Genomic DNA, 25,026 nt, shown 5'->3' on the forward strand with positions numbered 1-25,026 from the left:
ATGAATCACAACCATGAAGAAACCATGAAGAAGATCAGTGTGGTGAACCTTGAAAAACTTTTAGATAACTTCTCAGAAATAGAAAAGGTAGGTAAAGAATGCAAAAGATGTTGCAACTTCTATATATAAAGATTTTGTGTCGTTTTAATAAGCTTTTCAAGTGGAAGTTTCTTCTCAGTGGTATCAGTTTATTAATATGCCTTGTAATACCATCTTTGTTTGCAAGGTGTTTGTACTGACTATATCTCAGAGTGATAGGAGAGACTTCTGTGGAGTATGAGAATCCTTTGTTTCTGTGCTAGAATTTTATGGGTGCTGAAGTGATTTTGGCTTCTTAGGAAAAGCATGGTAACATCCCTTTGAGCCAAAAGCAGGTTTGGGAGCTGCTTTTGAATACTGCTTTTTGAAGAAGTATTACACAGCTTTACTGGACTGTCCTTTCAGAAAGTGATCCTTGTTCTAGAAAAATGTCATTGCCATAGCAGGGGCATCTGTTCTTACATTCTCTATGCATTGAACCCTCTTTATTTTATGTATATGTCCGTTCTTAAAAGGTTGATTCCTTGAGGAAAATTGGTATTGTTAGACCCACACTGGCTACCTCTCTAGTTATTTCCTGATCAGTAAATGCATACTGGAGAAAGTATAAAAAGGGGCACTTCAAATAATTTAGCATTTCTCATGGAAAAAACATACCAATTCCTGCTCTCATCTATTACTCATATTGGTGCTCAGCGAGGGCATTGGCAGCCTCATGCCAAGCAGGAGAAAGCACCTTGCTGAGGATTGATTCAGACTGTCGACTACAGAATTGAGAAGAAACCAGTTTATAACTAGTGATGTAAGCTAGGTGTTCTTAGCTCTGCAGGGTAGACTGGAATAGCACAGGCTCTCAAATCTATTGTTCTTCTCGGTGACAGAATTTCCAGACTGACAAACGATACAGGTTTGTGCTTGCACTGTTGGGAAACTGTTAGATTTTATATTAATTTAAAACAAGACTTAAAACTTAAATCAAAAGCTATTAGTGGAACTTTAATATTTTTCCAATGTCACAGAAAATGTCAGAAGTTAATGAAGCAAACAACGTACTGGTTCTTCAGTTGGAAAAATGTAACAGGTTATTAACATTAAGCCAATCAAAGGAGGAATCAGTAAAAGAAGGTAAGTTTGGTTTTTTTAAATGGTATGTGTTTTGCATTAGTTCAGAAGTTCTGAGAAATATTCCCATTAGTTTCAGTTATATAAAATACAAAAATAAAAAAGCAAGGAGCTAAGTTATTGTATGAAGAACAGTAGTACTTAATCTGGGGTCATGTAGTGGAATCCATCTCATAAACCAGATAACTTTAATCCACAAACATGTATTTGAGAACTGCGTTAAAGTAACTGTTTTCCAGTTGATGTTTACATCAATCAATTTTAAGAGATTTTTGAGTGCATGCAGTACCTATGAAATAAAAGCTTTCCTTTAGTATTTTCTTTCATTTTTTTCCTCTTCATCTTTTTTCTTTTGATTGTGTTACCTCCTTTTTCAGGGAAACAATGTGTGGGCAGGGAGAGAGGGAGAGGATTTTGTGAGCTTGGTGCACATAATGATATTCTTGTGCCCCAAAGCCAGCATTTTTAAGCAAACATCAGTAGTTTTACTTAAAGTGCTACCCTTTAATTTATGTAAATCCAGAAGCAGCTCAGATGTCTGTGTAGAACATCTGGGAAAAGCAAGTTCAGCACTGACACTGTTGTTCCCTGAGCTGAGCTGTCCCATTGATGTCAATATGACAAAGGTTATCTTTCACCTGGTCACCAGCAATGTTTTGCCCAGTGAGAAGTAAGCCAGATGCAGTCTTGAATGCCTATTTTGCTGCCATCTGAAATGTCACAGCTTGCCTGTAACTGGAGATGGTGTGTCAGACTGGTAGGACTGGTGCTCCCAGATAAGATAAAGAATTACATTAGTTGATCGTGTGGTTTGGTTTGTTTAGGGACAATCTGATAGCCCAGTTTGGCAGTTGGAATATATTTTCCCTATACCATGCTGACTGGTATATTGAAGTTCTAGCATTCCTCTGAGTGTTGCTCACTTAAATTAACTCTGGAAGGATCTTGGGTATTGGTGGAATCTCAGAGTCTTGTTCTACCTAGGCATTTGTGTAACTTCTAGAGGCCTGAAAACCTGTCCAAAGTGATTATACTTTTTTATCCATGGGAGATTTAATCTCTGAAGAGGTCAGAGCCCATTTTGTGTTTATACTATCACCATTGAGATTTTTTCTCTGTGACATTTCCAACTTGGTTATAAAGTGTAAGGAATAGCATATAATCCTTCAAGGTTGAGTTTGATTGAGTTGATACCCCTGTCGTACGTTTCTTCCATAGGCTGTACTTGTGTTGCTGCCAGCTTTTATGTGATCCCTTTTGGTTGTGTTTCTGTTTCTTTGTATAGCAGATGCCAAAATGGTGCTAAACAGCTATGAATGTTAATAGTAGTTTATATTAGTATTAAGAGGATTCAAACTGTTCAGTGGAAGCTAAATAATGAAATGACACTTTCAGTTTACAGATAGTAATTATAAGCCTCTACATCATCATTGAAAAGTTGCCAAATAAAGGAGGAGTAAAAGAGTAAACTTTTTTTTTTTTTTTTCCCCCTAGAAGTGTATCTTTTCAGATGGGTGTTTTAGGAGAAATAATATCTAGTACTTAGCATAGATTTGTGGTTGCTTCTTCTTCTGCAGTTTTTAGAGGTGCTTGAAAGATGCATCTTTTGGTAAGTTTTGGTCTCTGACAAGTCAACTTCCTAAAATTTAGGAGACAAGGTAGAAATCACAGAATCACAGAATCTTAGGGGTGGGAAGGGACCCTGAAAGATCATCTAGTCCAACCCCCCTGCCAGAGCAAGATCACCCAGAGCACATCACACAGGAACGCGTTCAGGCGGGTTAGTTGGTTTTGCTCTGCAGTGAGATTGCCAGTTGGTGTCACTCAGATTTTTGCTGGGACTTAAATAATTTAGCCTAATCAGAAATTAATTGGAAAAGCTATTAAGTAAGTCAGTGAAGTTTATTCGTGATGCTAAACTATTCAATTATACCAAGAATCTCATGGTACAGAATTGTGGAATCTTAGAATCACATAATGGTTTGGGTTGGAAGGGACCTTAAAGATCATATTGTTCCAGCTCCCCTGTATGGGCAGGGACACCTCCCACTAGACCAGGTTGCTCAAAGCCCCATCCAACCTGGCCTTGAACACTGAGAGAACAGAAACATTCACAACTTCTCTGGGCAACCTGTTCCAGTGTCTCACCACCCTCACAGAAATTAATTTCTTTCTAATATCTAATCTAAATCCAGCTTAAACTGTTCCCCCTCATGCTATCACTATGTGCCCTTGTAAAAATCCCACTCCAGGTTTCCAGGTAGCCCCTTCAGGTACTGGGAGGTGCTCTAAGGTCTTGTTTGATTATGGAACAAACAGAGAAGCAAACGTAATGTCCCTGTGAAGTCTGTGATTTTCATGTGCTCTTCTGGTCCCCACATTTCAAAATTGACATACTAGACCTAGAAAAGATAACAGAGAAGGTGGCAAGGTTTGGTATTGTCAGGGAGGAGCAAGGGACGGGGAATCAGGAACCAGTCTTGTAACAAGGGTCACAGAGTTAGGGGCTTTGCCACCTGAGCTTCACTCCCACCATACCCATGCAGGGCTGGCCCAGTGAGGGCTGCCAGGGTCAGCCAGCAGTCCACATTTGCCATACAAGTACAGGCTGATGGAACATGTCCAAGGTTGAGACAGGAAGTTGAATCGGGTAGGCCAAGGGCAAAAGCCTCAGCTTAAAAGCAGCTCCCAAGTGAAGGAGAGGCAGCCATTTCTGAGTCAGCTTCCATCTGTCTTCAAGCAGATCTTTTCAAGGTCACCAGCTGTACTCCTAAATTGGCCTTGACCCTAGCCAAACACCCAATAGTTGAACTGGGGAGAATGCACTTGGGGCCCTCACAGATTGGTCACAATTTTGGAACATCTGCAGAAGACTTAAGTTGACTGTAAACTTTCCAGCCTAAAGAGAAAGAGTGGAACTGATATGAATTATATATGTAAAATTATGAATGACATAGAGAAATTGACTATGGAAAAAATATTCACGGTTTAGTGTAATAAGCGAACTACACGGAAATCAATCTTATTGATTGATTTAAAGCAAACAAAAGGAGGAACTTTTCCATACATTACAAAATAAAGCTGTTAAATAAGTTCCACAGAAGATTGTGGATAAAGTATGGATTAGAAGTATGGATTAGTAAAAAAATATTAGAAAAAAATAATGTAAAAAAAACTTAAAAGTTTGTTAAACAGAAAAACAGTACGTCTCACTCAGGTCTCTCTCTATTTTGTATTTTGGAAGCTGAGATATTTATGAGTAGTGTTTATCCAGCTTTTTTCCTCTTTCCTGAAGTATCTTCTTCTGGGTATTGCAAAGTGGGATAGTGAACTGAACAGATCTTTGGTCTGACTCATTAGAGCTATTTGTTTCTCTATTAAGCACAAAAGACAATGCAGGACACTTATTAAGAAACAGGTCAAAAGGCTTCGTTATTGACAAAAAAATGATGAGGGGATTTATACAAGAAGATTTTTAAAAGAGAAAGGAAAAAGTGTGACACTACTGAGACCTGGTGGTGTTCCCCAGGGATCAATACTGGGCCCAGTCTTATTCAACATGTTCATCAATGACCTGGATGAGGGGATATGAGTGTATCCTCAGCAAGTTTATTGATGATACGAATCTGGGAGGATTGGCTGATACACCTGAAGGCTGTGCAGCCATTCAGTGAGATCTAGACAGACTGGAGAGCTTGGCAAAGAGGAACTTAATGAGGTTCAACAGTAATAAGTGTAGAGTCCTGCACCTGGGGAGAAAACACACCAACACACCATGCACCAGTACAGATTAGGGGTTGACCTGCAAGCAAGCAGCCCCATAGAGAAGGACCTTGGAGTCCTGGTGGACAACATGTTATCCATGGGACAGCAGTGTGCCCTTGTGGCCAAGAGAGCCAATAGTATCTTGGGATGTATTATGAACAGTGTGTCCAGAAGGTCAAGGGAGGTTCTTCTTCCCCTCTGCTCTGCCCTCATAAGACCACATCTGAAGTATTGTGTCCAGTTCTGGGCTCCCCAGTTCAAAAGGGACAGGGATATGCTGGAAAGCGTCCAATGGGAGAGCTACGAGGATGATTAAGGGACTGGAACATCTGTCATACGAGTAAAGGCTGAGAGATCTGGGGCTGTTTAGTCTTGAGAAAAGAAGACTGAGAAGGGACCTCATTAATGTCTATAAATATCTGAAGGGTGGATGTCAGGAATGGTCCAGTGTCTTCTCAGTGGTGCCCTGTGATAGGACGAGAGGAAATGGCACCAAGTTCCTACACAGGAAGTTCCACCTCAACATGAAAAACTTCTTTACTGTGAGGATGATACAGCACTGGAACAGGCTGCCCAGAGGGGTTGTGAAGTCTCCTTCTCTGGAGACTTTCCAGACCTGTCTGGATGCCTTTCTGTGTGATCTGCCCTGGATGTTCCTTCTGCAGCAGGGGGGTTGGACTAGATGATATTCAGAGGTCCCTTCCAACCCCTATGATTCTATGACAAAAAGAAGAAGCTATTCTTACCATGAAACTTAAAGGGTAAAAGGTAGCAAAGCAGTGAAAGAAACAAATCAGGAAACCAGAGCAGAAGAGTAATGCAACAAGGACAAGAATGGCTGAAAACAGATGAAAGTCAGAAGAGAGATTCGAGCTTTGTAAATACTAGTGCCTCACTTTGATAAGAGTGACATTATTTGAGTAGATAGTTACGCTGATGTAACTGAAGAGAACAACCCCTGGAGCTGTTTTGAAATACGTGATGAAAAAAACCTGTGGATGGCAGAAGTACAGGTAAAAATACCAGAGCAATCAGCCTGAAATATATACTGAAGTTTTAGCAGTGGGGATATTAAGAAAAAAAAAGACAAATCTCAATATTGAAGTTGTAGTAGCTGTGCAAATTAGTATGGATATGGAGGCAGAAATGCTGGAAGACAAGGATTCTGGTGAATGAGAGAGACAGCAGATCTGCTAGTAGCAGTAATGGAAAAAGTGCAAAGTAGGAATTTTAACAATATGGGACATCCAAGAGGTGGTTCTGAAAGCTGCTTGATGAAAAGGAAGTAAAATGTGAATGAGATATGCAAGAGGGATAGACTATATTTAGAAATAAAGATAGCTAGCATGACTGTTCTGTTATGTTAACATGCTTGCCACTAAGGGAAACACTTCAAGTAACATGTCATGAAGTGCTTATAAGTTTATGGTTTTTAGCTGTATTAATTAATGGTGAACAGAAAGCAAGAGTTTCACAAAGCATCTTAGGCAGCAAATTGCCATAATCTGCAGCAGTTGCAGAGGAACCTTCAGGTAAACAGTTTCCATGTTACTGGTGATCAGCAGTGACTGTAATGTTTATAGTATTTCAAAAGGACATTGCAGTTGGTGTAGTGATTATAAATTATAGAAGCATATAATGTTTCTAAAGCATTTTTCTTTTTCTTTTTGAAATTGATATAAATGGTCTTTGCACCTCTATCAATTTCACCTGCAACATTGCCCCTTCGGAAGGGCTAATAGCACAGATTGTATTCAGAGTCAGTGCATTAAAAAGGTTCCGTCTAGTAGTTCAATTATTTGTACAACCTATTTGAAAGTCAAAGCACTGTGGGATTAGAAAAACACTCTATTATTGATGGGATTATAGAGGGATTCTGTGCAGAACTGGAGAAGATGCAAGGAACTAAATGTAGCATTGATATTTCCATTCTCAGTCTGGCATCAGTTATCCACAGAGACTCTAGCTGTGAGAACGGCTTTTACATAGTGTTGCTTCCAACTGTGGCTTGGGAAAAAAGATTTCTTCTAGCCTTATGTCCCAAGCTGTTTCCCAGAACTCAGCTCAGACACATTTCCTGAAAGTATAAGTTCAAGAGTCAGTCCAGAGGCATCTAAAATTGATGGGTTTGGACTAGTGTGTCAATTTCTTGATGAGCGGTGCCAGCACACAATGTACACTCTCAAGTTGAAGAGGGTTCTCAAGTTCATCCCATTGCAGATTTAACACAAAAGTAAATGAATTTACAGGATAGGTCAACAACTCAGCCTTATAATGTAAGGCTTACTAGCAGACCACAAAGCAATGCACAGAACAGCTAAGGAGAAAACATGAGAGACCACATGCTGTTAAATGGATCACATATTATTCTAAATAAGCATGCCACTTACAGTAGAGGAGCAGAGAGAAAGAGCACTATGGATGGAAAAGCTGTTGTGCCACCTACTCTGAAGGGTTTTATGGCTAGTAGCAGTGGTGGGCTGGAGGAAGTGAAATTTTACCCTGGCTGGAGACCTCTTTGTTGGTATGAGAAACAGAAATGGAATAGCATTTTGTGCTCCAAGAAGTCTCCAACAAGTGAGAACCTGAGGGCTCCTTGATATCTTTGATTGCCAGAAGCATCTCTTCAGAACAGTTTAAGGTAAAAGAAGACTGAGAATTCTGAAGGAAATGCAAAAGGACGGATGAAAATTTATTAAACTTAGGGCAGAGGGGAGAGTGAAACACTTGAGCCAAAGATAAGGTGAGAAAAGATGAGCAACTGGCCAGTCTATATATGGTCTGAAAGGTCATAAAGGAGCTTTGATTTATCCTGATATGTTATTTACTAAAAGTGAGATTCAGGACAAGTTTTTGTTTAGTGCAATTCATCACAGATCCACTTAAGACAGATACAAGTCTGACATTCTTGTTTTCTGCTCCTAAACCTTTATATGGTGACTAAAGGTGTTCTTGTTGTGTAGTGAACTAAATCTACTGTAGTTTTTAAAAAGAAACCAATCACAATATTGTCTATGTAACACTTAAGGTAACTCTATTTAGCATCTTCAGGATTGCATGTTTGTGAACTTAATGTTTCAAAAGCGTTAAAATAAAAAGTGTTTGATGTAATTACCATATTAAAAAAGCCAATAGTTTAAATTATAAATGCAAATGTAAGAAACTGCAATGAATTGTAAATACTAAACATAGGAAATGAGCACCTAGGCTGTTCAGTCCTTCTGTAGGTAGGGAGTATTCTTTACAGGGAGGAAACCACACAGAATCTGTAACATTCTATGCCAGTGATCCACAAAGCTGCCATCATTTAGCAAAGTTTTGCTTTTTCTTCCTTAATGTAGGCAAGCACAGGGTTCCCAGTAATTTTTTTTTTTTCAGTCTAAACTCGAATTAGTTAAGGCATTTGCCAAGATATATATGCTTTAAAGAAAGATAAGCTGATATTTTTGGGACTGGACAAAAGAGTGACTTGTACTTCAATAGCTACGATAATTATTGTCAGACTAGCTACTGTCCTATTGTTTGCTGAAATGCAGAGATATCTTTACAAAGTGTGCATGAATTACAAGCATTTGGGTTTATTTCCATACATTTTTAAATGGGAGGAAATTTGTAGTAGGACTAGTTGGTCCAAACAGGCATGCTAACCTAGTGCTCCCGACTTTGAATAGGGATTTTTCGCAACTGCTTTTAGTCCAGTGCAGGAACTGGAGACAGGCGATGTTTCTGTGCTCTTCGTGCTCCCCCTGCTGTTTTTTTGCAAGCATGGAACGGGAGAATGCAACTGGCTGAAGTACTCGGCTACAGGAAGAGCAGACTTGATGGAAGAGCAGACTAATGGTCAAAATGTTTGAGTGGAAAACTGAATCTCTGAGCTGGGATCTTAATTCATCTTCCCAACTCCATTAGTTGTACTGACGTCTTTAACTACATGATCTACAGTTTTCAACAGATCTTTGGTCTTATGAGATTAAAAGCCACTTAAGAAATGCAGTAGTGGTACTCTGGAAATAGAAAAAAAGGTTTTAGGAGTAATAAACCTTGGTTTTAGTGTCAGTCTTCCCAGTCTTTAGCTGTCTTTGTAACTTTACTGATAAGGTTACAAGGGACATAAGGGACAAAAATAGTATTTAATGAAAACCACATGTTATATTACTGTACCATGTTCAAATATTAAGAATACAAACATAAAAAATAAATACAAATATGAAAATTGATAATAAGTTTCATATGTTTACATACACACACATAATTATTTTGCTTAAAATGAGATAATAGTGATATGGGTACATATTCTGAATCGATTAAATTTTTTTTTGAGAGATGAATATGCATTTAAAAGGGGATACAAAACTGCAAGGAGTGGATAGTGTTGTCCTTGTTGAAGAGAATTTTGCTGTCAGGAATGTAAGCCTCAGTTTCATTAATTACATCAAATTGTTGCAATGCTGATATGGAAAACTTCCATAATTGCCCAGTAATAATAACATCCATGTTTTCTGGCTAGAAACAAAAATGTAATGGTTTTATGAAATCATTTATATTGCTTGATAAAATTGCTTATAATCATCAAATTAGAAGCTAAAATGAAGCAGTAACCATGTAATAATGATCTGAGTTATTTCTATACTCAGTAAGAAGATTTAGACTAATATTTAATCAGGATTATTATAAAATATTTGAGAAAAGTTTATAAACAACATATAAAATAATGTGAAGAATTTGTTTTAAACTATTGGATTTTTCATTTATTTTAGAATGTGCTACTCTACAGAATGTGATAAAGGGTCTAACACAAACCATTGAAAATCAGTGTAATGTGAAAGGTAAAGCAAAATTGTTTATACTGCATTGTAATTTAGAATGAGCAGGCATTTAATTTTTTTGTTTATATTTACTGTTTTTCTCAGAGAGAGAAACTCACTGGCAGCTGAACAGATAGGAAAAAGAATTATCTAATATCAATCTTTTGCAGATTTTGGTGGTTTAAATGTCTAATGAATGACTATTGCTGTTACCCTACTTAGAATCCACATGTAAAATAAGTTTTTCCTTAGGGAGGTTTTTCTAATCAATAGTGGGGCTTTAAATTTATTTCAGCATGGTTCAGGCAATTTTACAAAAAGTGAGAAAATGTCCTTCAACTGGTGTGTAACCTATTAAAGCATTTATGCATAGTTTTTTTTCACTTTATTACATGGAATAGTCTTAAACCTCAGTGTGATGTTATTAAAATTTAACAGTTATCCATAAATACTTGACAATTACTCATTGTGATTTTAAAATGTATTTGCTGTATCTTTATACCACAGTTCAGCTGTACACTATGCAGTTAATTTTATACCCATTGTGTTCAAGACATATTAGCATAAGTTTTAATGAAATGCTAAAAACTGGAAGTATATGGCTGCTTCTAATACTCAAAGTAACTTTAAATAATAAAAAAATAGCATAATCTGCTTTTTCTAGATTCTGTTTTTGAGATACTACTTTTAGTTTTTGGGAAACAAGTACTTAAAAAGTTGCATCTTCCAATTTGAAGCTGTCCTCTAGCCATTATAATAATATCACATTTTCTGAGCCAAAGAACTTTGCATCTAGATTTTGTTGAATGTGTCAGATCTCGTAAGTCTGAAGACAGTTCATAGCAGTAATACCAGGGAAATATTATCATTAAAGTATGGATTTTCTTGAGAAAAGAAATTGAGACTGAAATTATGTAGCTGTGTAAATTGTGATTATCATGTCCACAATGAAGTTTCTTTAAGTTCAGATGAGTAAAAAAATGAAGTAATTTCTTTATTCTGCTTTCATAGCAGTAAAACTGTCTACATGTACTTTTTAGTGTATCATATGGGGTTTTTTTTATTTACATAGATGAAAATGATAGACTGAAGGGTACCATTCACACCTTGGAAGAGAAATTACAAACCTGTGAACAGGTATGTCACAAATTATCATTCTTTAGGTAGAAACATAATATTTTATCTCTATTGTAGCAGTTAATACACCTTTATAATTTTGCCTTTGCTACTGTTACCATTATTATTGCACTTTTCCTAACAAATATCATATGTAAAAGGAGAAGAGTTGTTCTCATTACAGTATCAATATGAGAATGTGTTAGAGGAACTAAGAGGTCAAAACTGCTGAGTGCTGATAACTCTGGCTCAGTCTAAGATGTACTTGGTTTTTTTAGCTGTATTTATCTTTAAATTCAGCTTTACATTCTAAAATCTTATCCCTTGCATTACAATACATTATTATGTGGAAATAGGGTTTTGATGATCCTGCTGTACTGCCAGAGAATCAAGAACTGTCTGATTTTTTTCTATAGTTTCTTTGGGAGTAAATGCTACAAAGATAATAGGTCTCTACTTTTTATCTGTATCTCTTAGATACAGATAAATTCTTAAATTCCATTAATAGTTTCTCTCTCTACTTTCTATCTATGCCTCTCATTTTTGGCAGGGAGTGAACATGTGCAGGTCTAGTCACAAGCTGTGCTAGTTCTCTGTGCTAAAATTGAAGGTCTGATAGGTGTATTGGATTAGGAATCAAACTGCTACTTTTCCTTGCCTCTGTTGGTACTAACTGTGAGTTAATTTTATTTTTTCATATACCAAAAGAGCTGTTATTTTGACAGTTTGAGATTTAAATAAGCTATGCCTTCTGAAAGATGTGAGAAAACTAAGACTCTACAAATAAATGTGTAGGCATGAAGTTTCCTAGTGTTGCTCTGAAGGCACTTACCTGATTATGTCCAAATACACCATTGCCACCAATCAATACGTCCCTTTGTGAGTGCCTCCAAGCATTGCCCTGGTGAGTGACTACCTGCCTTGTCAGAGGGCTCTGACCAGAGCTTTGGAATAAGCACCTCTACACTGACAGTTACAGCCAATTCCTTGGTAATTCTGGAGTAAGTTATTGGAGCATACTTGCAACAGACATGCTAAAACTCTTTACTTGAGTATCAGTGCCACCAGCACAATTACTGCTGGCATCACTGGTATTTCTACTGCTGCCAGTATTAAGGTGTTGGAATTCTTGGTATTAGCCAAATATTATTAGCCAAATTCGTACTTTAAGTAAGATTTTTGTTACATAGCCTTACAATCAAAAATCCAAAAAGGTAAAAATGTAGTCACTTAACTAACAGGGAGAGGAATATTATCTCTCCATTTGGCTGCTCTTTTAATAAGTACAATTTCTAATTTTATATAAATTGATAGCTCTACTACAGTGAATCTGCCACATTTTTAATCCACAGACTTCAGTCAGATTGTGTGAACTAACTGGGCATTTTAAGTATACTGGATCCAAGATAAAACAAGTACTGAATTATAGCATACTGTGCATTTTTTCATGAATGTTATACTTCGTAGAGGCTAACAGCACAGAAACCTCAAGATTTTTACATTCACAGGAATATAAGGATCAGATTGAGAAACTTCTGACAGAAATGAAAAACAAAGAGGAAAAGCACAAGTTAGAAATAGCACAGCTGAACTGTGATATCAGAAAAAAATGTAAGTACTCTGAAGACTGAATGCTAAAAGTGTAAATACTAAATGTAAAACATGTTGTAACTTGTAGTAGGAGCTGTACTTCATCTAGGATAAATAAAAGTTCCACTTCTTAGAGAAAACATTTGAAAGCTAGAAGTGGACAATGTTTAATTGCATTTTATCTTTACTCAAAAGAGTAGACAGTGGCAATGAAGCAATGGTAGAGCAGCACAGGATGAGCAGAAATTCCCCAACAAGTAGGACAGACACTGGGAACTCGAACCTAAAAATCTGAGGGAATGAAGTTTTGAGTTATGTGTTGACTGTAAAACTGCTTTGAACTATAGGAAAACTGCTTTGAACTATAAGTAAACTGCCATATAAAGTGTTCCAGCTATGCTCAGGAGTCTATGATATTATTTTCACAAATAAGTAATACTGCAATGAGAAAAAGCTTATTTCAATATTTTTTTCCATTAATTGCATAGCTCTAAACACTGGGATTTTTTGGTCATCCGTTTAGCTGAAAAAAGCCACCCAAACTCTTTGTAAAACATTATGCTTCTTCAAAGAGACTCCATCTTACTGGAATGGGATAGGGTGGTTTTCAAATAGTTTTAATGTGTTTTTCTTTCTTCAATAAAATTGTTTTCCTGTGAAATATTGACCAGCTGTTTGATAAAGTTTTAGTATTTGGGAAATTGTATTATTTTTCCATTTAAACATCTTCTATAATAATCATATTTGGTGTTACTGTGTTACCAGTTGAAGTAAAAGAAGTGGAGTATAGAGAAGAGAGAGAGAAAAAAGAAATGGAAATATTAGAGCTAACCAGACAACTGAAAATTCAAAACGAAGAGAAGCAGAATGAAATCATTAAAATGCAGATAGAGGTATGATTACAGCATGACTTAATTAATTGGGCGTTGGGTAAGCTTAGAAGAGACTGCTTAGCGAAAAATGTCAATTAGTTCCTAAGAAAGTAACATGATGGAACCTAGGAAATACCAAAAATAATTGTCTTTACAAAGATCAGTGGCATGTGCTCCCTTCCACCATGATATCTGAGTCATTTCTGCTCAGGAAGCAAATTCTGTCTACTGTATAGGTGTTGTGGTATAACCCTGGCCAGAAACTAAGCCCCTCCCAGCTGCTTACTTCCTCCACTCCTCTCCCTACCCACAGTGCAAGGGGGGAGAGAATCAGAAGGGTAAAAGTCAGGAAACTGCTGGGTTGAGATAAAAACAGTTTAATGGGTAAAGCTAAAGCTACATGTACAAGAAAAGCAAAACAAGGAATTCATCCACTACTTCCCATCAGCAGGCAGGTGTTCACCCATCCCCAGGAAAGCAGGGCTTCATCATACGTAACAGTTACTTGGGAAGACAAAAAACATCCCTCCAAATATCCTTGCCCTTCCTTTTCCCCTCAGCTTTATATGCTCATCATAGCATCATTCAGTATGGAATATCTCTAGGCAGCTGGGATCATCTTTCCCAGCCGAGTCCCCTCCCAGCTTCTTGTGCACCCCCAACCTACTCACTGGTGGGGTGGTGTGAGGGGCAGAAAAGGCCTTCACTGTGTAAGCACTGCTCAGCATTAACAAAAACATCCCTGCATTAGCAACACCATTTCCAGCACAAATCCAAAACCTAGCCCCATCTTAGCAGCTATGAAGAAAATTAACTCTATCCCAGCCTATATCCAGCCCTCTATCCACATTCTCCACCCCTTGTTCTATACCATGTATGTCATATGTAGGGCCCGTGCTATCCAATGTATCTGTATTAACCAGCACACCCCTTCCAATGTTTGATGTAATACACAGACATTGTTCCCCTAGTCTAGGCATCACCCTTGTAAAATGTCTGTAAAATGTCCACATAACATCTGCTGAGTTCATTTAGTCCATGACTTTGGTTTCCCCCTGTTATGGTGGTGACTCAGGACAGGAGAGGTGGTGTGTTTTGTGGAGTGACTGGGCTTGAAAGCTGGCTCAGGTCAGGTGAGTGCTGCACTTGGAACTGCTTCTTGTAAGGCTTGTCCTCCATTGGTTCAAGTGGTTCCTGCTGTAGTTATTCCTGTAAGAGGCAACTCAAATCACAGGTTACAACAATTTAAAGGTATATCCATTACTAACTCCATTACTGGTCCCTGAGGACCAGACTATTAAAAAAACTCACGATGTTTTCTGCTAATTTTTACTCTTTCTGTTCTGAATGCTGGTAACATACAGATTCTTTTTATAAGCTTCCAAAAGCTTAAAGACTTCTAATCCTATGGAGATTTGGGTGACAGAATTTAACATCTATTTTGTAGCTCAGGTTTTAAACCACTCAACAGACAATCAATTAAGGAAATACTTTAAACCTTCTACATACAGAAAAAAAGAATCATGGAATCATAGAATGGTTTGAGTTGGAAAGGACCTTAAAGATCATCTAGTTCCCACTCCCCTGCATGGGCAGGGACACCTCCCACTAAAACAGGTTGCTCCAAGCCCCATCTAACCCAGCCTTGAACACTTACAGGGAGGGGGCCTCCACAGCTTCTCTAGGCAGCCTCTTCTAGTGTCTCTTTACCCTCACAGTAAAGAATTTCTTCCTGTATATGTAATCTCTAAATGCCGTCTCTCAGTTCAAAATCATTGCCCCTTGTCTTCTCACTACACACCCTTGCAAAAAGCCCCTCCCCAGCTTTCCTGTAGCCTCTTCTGGTACTGGAAGGCCCCTACAAGGTCTCCTCGGAGCCTTCTCTTCTCCAGGCTGAACAGCCCCAACTCTCAGCCTGTCTTTATAGCAGAGGTGCTCCAGCCCTCTGATCATCTTCATGTCCTTCCTCTGGACTCACTCCAACAGCTCCATGTCCTTCCTGTGCTGAGGGCTCCAGAGCTGTCCACAGCCCTCCAGGTGGGGTCTCACCAGAGCAGAGCAGAGGGGCAGAATCACCTCCCTGGCTCTGCTGGCCACACTTCTTTTGATGCAGCCCAGAATGTGTTTAGCTCTCTGGGCTCCAGCACACACTGGCAGCTCATGTTGAGCTTCTCATCATTAAGATGTGAAAGTGTTTGGGCCGAGTTATCCCTGGAACATGAGGAAAGGGTGATGGTTTCAGCAGTTTTTAGCATCCCCTTCTTTTTCTCCTCCTGCAGGCATATAGCTGAGGAGCCTCCACCTTTTTTTAGTACTTGTCTCTATTTGTCTAAGTGTTTTGCTTTATCGTATTTATACTGTTTGCTTTTTGCAATATTTTCAGGCAAGAAACATAATTTGTAAAGGCCTTCTTTTTAAAATAAACTTCAGCAGCTTCATTATCCTAGGATTAAATAGTAGACAAGCTTGTTATCACTATTTTCAGATTTAACATTCCAATTTTTAAAGGGAGGAAATTGTATATGTACTATTTAACATACTTTTCCCCTGTTGATTCTTAATGTTTTGTCTTTTCCTGGTTCTTTCAGTTCAATGCTAAACTAGCAAGAGTTCAGAATAAAACGACAAAATCATTTTCAGAGGCTTCCGTCTTGCCACAAAGTATCTATCGAAGGGTATGTGCTTTAACAGCCTGCGGTCTGTAGATACTAAACACTGTTACAGCCTGTTTCAAATAGCAGTTCTGTGGGGTTTTACTGTGTTTGCAGCTCAAGGAAACTTTGGGGGTGGGAGGTGGAGGACTTCAGTGCCTTATGGATCCCTCTTACTCTCCCACACATCCCTCCCATATCTGGACAGCTGATTTCATGGCTCTTCACACTGATGTTAATATAGTTGGGATTCAACAATGAAAGCACAGCATGTGAGTTGGGTTTATTACAGGAATGTTAGCCTAGGAACTTAAGATAGAGTAGACATAAATGACTTGTGATATAAATTAATGTGTGTTCTTGTTTCTGGAGGCTTGGGACTTTGGGATGTAGCAAAAATGGGATCCTGGGGAAATTGCCTTTGTCATTTTGTGATACAAAATACTGAGAAAAATACACTTTTAAAAATATTTCTCATTAGCAGTTGGATATTGTATTGGTGCATAATTCTATGTGATGTTTAACAAGGAAGCCTTTGCTTGCATTTTTACAGAAGCTGCAGCATCTCCAGGAGGAGAAAAACAAGGAAATTGAGATTCTCCGAAACACCATAAGAGACTTAGAGCAGCGTCTTAATAAAGGCCAAGTCTCTCACTTCAGGCAGAGAAGGTTCTGAGTAAATTACATGAAGAGCTTCAGTGGTACATACAATGAGAAACAGAAACAGTGTCTTTCAAACCACACACCTGAAAGTAAAAACAAGATATGCGGAAATGCAGAGTATTTTTTATTGAAAATGCTCTTGTTGAATATTCCAAAGGCATGCATTCTGTGTGTATTCAGGGCTTCTTTCTTGCTAATCAGCATTCACAATAAAGAGTGTCAGGTTTCATAGGAGTAGTAATTTCCCTATTAAACCATCATTAATTATGGTGTACACTTTCAAAGCAGTTGTCCTTTCTTGCATACTCTCTTCTTCACCTAGGAATCCTTCCAACAACTGTATCTTTACTTCAAGTCAGTTAATAAAAAGTTAGGAATGTTAAGCTACACAGTGAAGTTATACAAGTTTAAGCAGCATATCCCCTTACTAATCAATACAGATTTATAAAATTCAGCACCATTCTAAACAAAGATAAACATTAAACTGAGGTTAAATTTGTTCTGCCCCTCCCTTTTATGATACTGATATTGATTCTGCATGGTGAGTTGTTAACACTGCTTCTCACTTTAGGCACAGTCTTACTGATTTAGTGGGATTTTACAAGCTGTAGCAGCATGCATTAATGGACCTTGATACCATATCTAAGCCATGAAAGTTAAGTATATAAAGGTTCTTTAAAGTAATGCAATTACTGCTTGTATCTTACATTTGAGATAAAAAGTTATCTTGGCATGTTGCTTAGGAATAAGCTTTTCTTGTACATAAATTGTATCCCCAGGTCAGAAAGAAAAAAAAAGGTTTGAATGTATTCCATCTTGTTAATAAAAAAATGATTAAAATATCTCTTTTGGTTATCTTCTGTTCTTGGTTGCAAAACATCAGACAGGAGCCCCTAGGTCATAGTTTATGCTCCTGTCCTCACAAATGCAAGCAGAATGTTAGAAGAGAAACAAGAAAGACAAATCAATCAAGAATGCAGACACCTTCCCAATGCAGCTGAAAAACAAACTACGGGTCAGTTAAATTATGAAGCTTTTCACTGATGGACTTTGACAGGTACTGTGTAATTCTGAGAGCACAGCTCTGAAAGTCTACTTTGCAAGATTTTGACTACACACCTGCCTTCGATAATTTTTAATTAAGGGCAATAAAAACAGTTAATTTGCTATTTTTTTCGCTCTTTCAACCATATTACTTTAAGTAGTAGGACTCCCCTGCACTTTAAAGGTGTTTAGTTTGTTTTTCAGGCTCAGTTCCTTGCCTCTTCCTGTCACTCTCAGGTGTCACTGGTTTCACTTGCTCTTGCTGCTGATGACTGTCAGGCAGCAGTGAGCAGACGTCACTGTCAAGATTCAGTGATGTCCTCTGCTGACAGCTGTCCATGTCACCTGCAAGAATTTGGAAGTGCTCCACGACACTGTCAAGTGACAGAATTTCCTAGCTCTTCAAACAAAAGGTGTCGACAATGTCAGCATCAGCTACTAGAAGTTGTGTCTGATGCTGTCGGCCAATTTCAAGTTAACTGGTTTTTACAGTTGGCTTTCCCTTTTTTTCATAGCTTTCTCTCTTGTGTAATTTCCACACTTCCTCCTGGAGGAACAGCATCTACCTGTTCGTGACTACCTGTCTGATCATGTCTGCTCTGGCCAAAGACCCTGTGGTGCCGACCGCCCTGAGGTTGTCCGTGAGCTCCAGAAAGAGCCTGATGGTTCTCATTTTTGGACTGACGACTGCCCTTGCCATGGTGGTGCCTGTGTCTGTTCAGGTTCTGCTGGTGGGAATGTGGACCAGCTGGTCTGGGTTCAAGCTCTGCTAGCTTTTCATCTGCTTTTTTAGTGATGTTTTCACATATGTCATCAATATCAGGTTCCTGCAAAACAGAAGCTTGCATTAAATACAAGGCAGTATATTTAATTAAACTAGCTGTAAAGTATTAAATATTTTAACATCTTTGCAGAACCAAATTTAAATTATTTGTGTCACTTTGCTGACTGAAGATATGAATGTATCAAACAGAACCTTGTTTTACAACACCACTAGACAGGGCCCTTAATGAAAACTTCTAGGAATTCTAATGCACATAATTGCTAGTAAAAACTACCAATTTTCTAGGATCCTACATCTGACCTCTCTGAGGCTACAGTGAGATGGAAAACTGTGAAATGGGATTAAAAAAAATATTCTTCTCATTGAACTTGCATGACTATGCATGTACCATTCTTGATAATCCTTAAAGTGGTCCTGATCTTCAGTTATATATAAAACAAAGCTACCCTTCTTTTATATCAGTTATTTGTCACCCTGTATTATCATTTTTAAGTAACTATTGTGTACTGTGTTTAAATGTAAGCCAAAAGGAGTAGAAACTCAAATCCATCTTAGATTTTATTGCCAGGATTTAAATAAAAAACTAAGTACCCACTCATCCCCAAAACCTAGACTAGCTAATTGCTCACTAGCTGTAAATATCTCTAGAAGCAGAATTTGCCTCCAAGACTGTATTTAGATTTCTGAAAATTATTTGCATTTCTATGAATGGCAGGAGTTCAGATAATCAGTATATTAAATTGGATCTAATTCACTCTGAAAGACATTTAGAAGCTCTTTGTCAAGACACATTAAATGTGTAAATTTAAGTCATTACTTTTTTCATTAATCACACCGAAATATTCCAGTCAATATTCCAGTCAAATCCAGTCTCATTTCCTAGTGTACATATAGAATAAAACAAGGAAATACCGTGTAAGAGCAGTTTCCACACTTGTTTTCACAGTAAGCAACCTTAATAGAATCTTCTACATAGTGGAAAGTCAGGAAGGAATAGGGCAGACCCAGATGGTACACCAAACGGCCACATCTAAGGAGAGAAAGAACTTTGTGGTTACATACAGATAAATATACACCTAAAACTAAGTATCTCCTCTTATCATACCTTATTTTATTCACATCAATCCACCCACGCTGCACAGTCCTAAGGCAAGTGTTTCTGTCCAAGGCATTCACAGGCAAAACCAAGCTCTGCCTTACAAACTTCTGCCCGCTCAGCTGCATCAGTCAGGAGTGTGAAGCTCCATTTCTGGCTGGTGCAGAAACTCTACTGGCAGAAGCCTCTACTTTGGTGGCATCTAGGCTAGCAAAGCACAGACCTACCTCACCAACGGGGAGGGCTGTGTGCCCAGTGGTACGAATTGCCACGTGGTTGTTGCATCCAAACAACATTTTAATGACACATAACATGCTTTTTTATTATTATTTGAATGTGCATCTGCATTGCTGATTCAGTGTGTGTGAGGGGATTTTTAGGGGGGCTATTTCCCCCGTCTGTACTTGAGCATTCTGGGATGCACTTGGCTACACCACTGGTGGAGTTCAAAGGAGCTGAAGTAAATGCAGAACTTGCCCAGAAGGGCACTTTGTTAAGTACCCCAAATGCAATGTCACCACTCAGTCCTCCAGGCTTTAGCTCCCTACCTGCCTGCAGTGCACATCCAGGGCCAGCAACAGGCACAGACTGCATTTCCAATGGCACAATAAGGACATCCATTCCTAGAACCATCATGGATAGTGGCCAAACTAGTGCCAAACCAATTCCTAGCACAGGTGTGCCCTGTGTGTTGACAGCACAGAACTGTTCAGCATTTCAAACGCTGTGGGACAGGCATCAGCTCCTGGGCCTCCCCAGGGGTCACGTACAGGCTTGGTCTGTTTATCTGTCTGAGGACAGAAGCCTTCCCTACTTCAGTGTATTTGTTGCTGTAACATGCAATCACTTTCTAAAGGTCATCCCAGTGCCTGTCCCTTGAAACCTGATTTAGCCAACTTGTTCAATTTCATCACAGAAAAAAAAAAAAAAAAAGTAACAAGTAACTTTCTAATTCTTTGTATAACTAAATTATGGTTCAGTATGAAGAGAGAGTGCTCATTACAATATCTTAATAGTAATTAGGATGGACATGTTGGAAATTCTGGACTTGTTGAATTATTTCCATCAGATCAAAACAGAAAAATTAGGATTTCAGTTAGAATTATTACTGATCCCATCAAAATATGTATGTCCCAGAATCCTGTGATCAAAAATCTATTTTCTTCCAAAGTTTTAAGTTTCACCTAAAGACAAATTTTTCTGTATGGCTACATGACATTTTTGACAACTGCCCTCAAAATGTTTTCATGAGAACTCAGATAACTCAGATAAAGAAAAAACTATTTATCCCTAACTACTTAAGCAAGATCAGACACTTGTTTTGTAGCTTCCCTTTTCCAGTAAATGCAAGTGCTTTACTTTGTGCAACTTAGAAGTCATTTATGATGTCTTTGTTGTGAGGTCATCAGGTTACTTGCTAATCAGTGAAATAATACAGAGGTTTGCAAGAGTTCACTCTAAATACAGGCAAATATTTTCCTGTATTCACTGTAAACACAGACCTGTCATAGATGAGAAAGTCATCTTTGTTTCCATTTAAGGTAGTCCAGACATCAGGTTGCTGCTCATCCTGCTGGTAAACAGTAATGTAGTCTGAAACACTTTCTTTCAATAGGTGAACTTTCCTCTGGGAAGGAGTTTCCTGATGATTGACAACCACATACGAGATGTTGACCAGGCCTTCATTCTCTAATTTCACTCGCAGTTCCTCCAGTCTAGTGGAGAATATAAAGAAAGACCATAAATCATTGTAGAATGGTAAGATTTGCCACATTCTACAAAAGTTAATATGCTTCATCTTGCTTTTATTACACTGAATGTTATTTTCTCCCAGTTTTAATAGCAATAGTCTAACACTATTAAAACATCTTGCCTTTTGCCATGACTTTCAACAAACCAGACTCTACAGTAACTAATATATCATGGGTCCTATCCTTCTAAGTAGAATGCAGTACTGAGTAAAGCAGACATGTTTTCAGATGGAATTCAGTGCTATTTCTATTTCAGTTCTCTCATGCTCTTCATGGGGTAACACAGTTAATTTATATAATGTCCTTACTTAAAAGCTGTGGGTTTGGTGACATGACTGGTTAAAGAATGCGTAACGTAAATGCAGCAGGAATACGGATAATCAAGAAAGCAAACCTGCAGCAAGGCCAACAGCTCTCCTACTCACCTGGACTTGTCTGTTTTCTATAATGGCCAGGAAAGGGATGGTGCAGCCACTGGGCCAAAAGGATGGCTACAGAATTTGTGCATGACCCGACAGCTAACTAGTCTTCCCCTTTGGTGTCCCATCACAGAAGTCTTTCTTTGCTCTATGATGCAGAAAGATGCTTTCTCGCTGTTTGATGTGGTTTGTTGTTGTTGGTTTTTCACTTGTATCCTTCATATTGAATTGCTCTAAAAAAATTTTGGGTATTTTTTCATTTAAGAAAATAGTCTAGAACTTGAAAGCTTCTTTAAAACCTTTCTAAAATGTACAGAATCAAGCCAAACTACCTTGATAGCCAACAACAAAGCCAAATTTTTACTTTGCTGGAGCCAGAGATTCACAACCACTTTTTCAAATCTTCTTTCTTAAAAAACTCAGACTATTATAATATGAAGTTATGCAGCCTAGAGGGAGAAACTAGGATGTTTTTATGGTGGTTAAAGTCAAGCTCTGAAACCAGTGCTATGAATTTGTAAACCAAAGTGATTTCACAGTCAGTAAAAGAACCCAAGATAAGGGCTGTATGCAATTCCTGTTTGGATCAGCTCAAAATTATTTTCCTGCTGCTGTTACTGTCATGATACTTAATTACTTGCAGAGAAGTAGACTCTAGAAACCAGAGCAATGTCTCAGGTGTTGTATGAAAACAGAACACTGATGATTTCCTTGAATGCTTCATCTGTGTTTCAAAAGGCCAGTCTTTACCTTACTTTCTGGATTTCTTTTTTATATTTAGGAACTCTAAACAGCGTTTGGGAAAGCACATTAAAAGCACATTTTGATTTGCCTTTTTGCTCACAGATCTTGCATAAGAAATCAGTGATCACAGGTCACAGATCTCTCTGTTCCAAGTGTTTCAGTCACGTCGGAGAATCACTGTCTTTTGGCTTCAGCATCTTTACCACATTAACCATCTGCAGCTAACTGAAACAGTCATGAGGAACAGCCTTTGTTGGATTCTCATGGATTTCATTAATGTCAAGCTGATTATATTTTCATGTTGTAAATACAATCCATAGAAGACGATCTGTCAGTCAGGACTAAGTCAAGAGATACAGAATCTGAGCCACTGTCACAGAACACTCCTGATGAGAGTTAAGCTGGTCACCAGGTCACACATGCGGGCTGGGGTGGTGGCATTTGAGGAAGCTGGAGTTCATTGAGTGCATTGCAGTTAGGCACATGTATTATTCTCTGATGGCATTAAAAAATTGACCTGTCATTTTTTAACAAAAACTGGGAAAGAGATTTATGCTTACCTGGAAGCCTGCATCAGGCACAAGTATCAGCTAGCTTGGAGGAGAGCCACCACTGTCACTGAACCCCGAGAGTTCAGCATGGGGTTCTCCTCCCCAATACGCCATTCTGGGGGCTCCTTGCAGTTCTGGATCTCTGCCCCTCCTCCTGGGAGGAGAGAGAGAACCAGAACTAGCCCCAGCCCTGCCCACATGACTGGGCTTTATCTGAAAAGAGAGGGGAAAAAAAAAACAAAATCAGATGAATGCCTAAAAAAAGTTTAGACTCTGAAATTCCCATAACAAACCACAGCAGGATACTGGCTCCAGTCAGTTAAAAAAAAAATCAAACCCACCTAACAGTAAGAAAAAATCTGAGCTACTTTGTTTACTGTTCTGATGTTTATTTCATTTTGCAGTGAAAATGCAGTATTTTGTGGTTGTCGCTGCATGCAAACATCTGAAAAGTAAGTGTTCAGAATAAATGGATTTTCTTTCAGTGCTAGTAGTCAGAGTACATTGTTCCTTCCTCTTTGTAACTTGTTCTTGTCAGGTTTTAAATCTTCAGTGATTTTAAAGTGGCCTCATATCTTGTGTTTTAAAATCAGCTGTGTCTTACTGGTGGTCTCACACCAGTAAGAATCTAGACCAGTTCACTACAGATTCCAGGATAGTTCCACTCACTAAAAAATACTTGCATCATCAGCATATTTTGATACACAGCAAGTACTATAGAACACGGCAGAAATTAAAAACAAACAAACAAACAAAAATGACTTATAGAATTTTATGTCAGTCTGTACTATTTGGATCCTATCTCTTAAGAACATGAGCACTGGAAAAAAAATGCAAAAAGTGGAAATTAAAACAGACTTTCAGGAATTCCTCAGATATTACAAAAAATCCTACCCACACTTAGTCCACTTAATGTTTAGGAAAACCAAAGCAAAAGAGATATTTTGTAATTATATTTTCCTTTTAGACCATTTACATAGTATTTTTGGCTTCATAGGTTCAGAAGACACCCATTGTTGAGAAAGTTGTAAAATTATAAAACTTCTCCCCAGCGTGTCCTAGGTTGTGGAACTGTGTGATTTCACCACTCGCATCAAAATCTGACAGTGAACACAGAATATGTTTTAAACAGTAAGTTCTGATAAATAACACATTTCACTGATCTTGTCATATTATAAAAATAATAATAATAACAACAGTAATAATAAGAATAAGAATAAGAATAAGAATAAGAATAAGAATAAGAATAAGAATAAGAATAAGAATAAGAATAAAAAATACTTTAATAACTGAGCTCTTAAAGCAAGAGTCAGCTGCTGCAAAGCTGACATAATTTGTGAACTGCATCTGTCCTAATGTTTTTTTCTTCTGCAGTTCTCCCAAAAGCATTTTAGTTACAGTACTTTCAAGAATCAACTGCAGTCTGATAGAGATCAAGAGGGCCATTTTTTCACTCTTCCCACACATCTGGAAAGCTGCCTGCCTTTGTATCCTTTATAAACAAATGAAACTCCTATGACATCTTGAGTTCTTTCTAAGCCTTTATATCCTTCTGCAGCACTGGCTTGCAGCGCCCAGCAACAGCTGCCTCACCCTTCGAACCAGAGCTGTGTTCTGCATTACACTGCTCCTCGCATTTCAACCTTCTAGTTGGTTTCCAATGGAAATTTCCACAGTAGGCCTTTTCAGGCAAAGAAACAAGGAGACACTCTGCCAGATCTTAAGTCATGTAGCTCTCCAATAGCAAAGCCAGCACACTTACCCTTTCCTCCCCCGCCTCCTTGGCAGCTCCGCTAAACTCTGCAGCAGAAGAAAGCACTGTGGGGGAAAGGGCTGTGGTATTTATACTGCTCTTGTTTATCTCACTTTGCAGATACGGTTCAAAGTTCAGGGAGCTTATTCTGAGTGACCTTGCAAGCAAAGCAAACCCCTTTATCAAAACTAGCCAAAATATTTCTCCATTAACTTATTCCAAGTGGAAACTATTTACCGTGCAGAATGGCAAGGTGTTTTT

General features: G+C 38.3%; 2 protein-coding genes across 2 annotated transcripts; one reads left to right on the forward strand and one right to left on the reverse strand.

Moving 5' to 3' along the window:
• On the forward strand, positions 1-17,133 carry CCDC152 (coiled-coil domain containing 152). The gene is made up of 8 exons (XM_051642679.1): positions 1-87; positions 1,059-1,164; positions 9,684-9,752; positions 10,804-10,868; positions 12,356-12,458; positions 13,203-13,330; positions 15,898-15,984; positions 16,514-17,133. The coding sequence occupies exons 1-8, from the start codon at positions 1-3 to the stop codon at positions 16,634-16,636; spliced, it is 768 nt and encodes a 255-aa protein (XP_051498639.1). The 3' UTR covers positions 16,637-17,133.
• On the reverse strand, positions 16,727-25,026 carry SELENOP (selenoprotein P). Its single transcript, XM_051642678.1, is given in 5 exon segments — positions 16,727-18,494; positions 19,364-19,481; positions 21,050-21,262; positions 23,022-23,225; positions 24,775-25,026. Coding segments are annotated over 4 exon segments (1,161 nt in total). The 5' UTR covers positions 23,213-23,225; positions 24,775-25,026; the 3' UTR covers positions 16,727-17,855.

Source organism: Apus apus, chromosome Z (genome assembly GCF_020740795.1).
Source record: "Apus apus isolate bApuApu2 chromosome Z, bApuApu2.pri.cur, whole genome shotgun sequence".
Taxonomy (NCBI): domain Eukaryota; kingdom Metazoa; phylum Chordata; class Aves; order Apodiformes; family Apodidae; genus Apus; species Apus apus.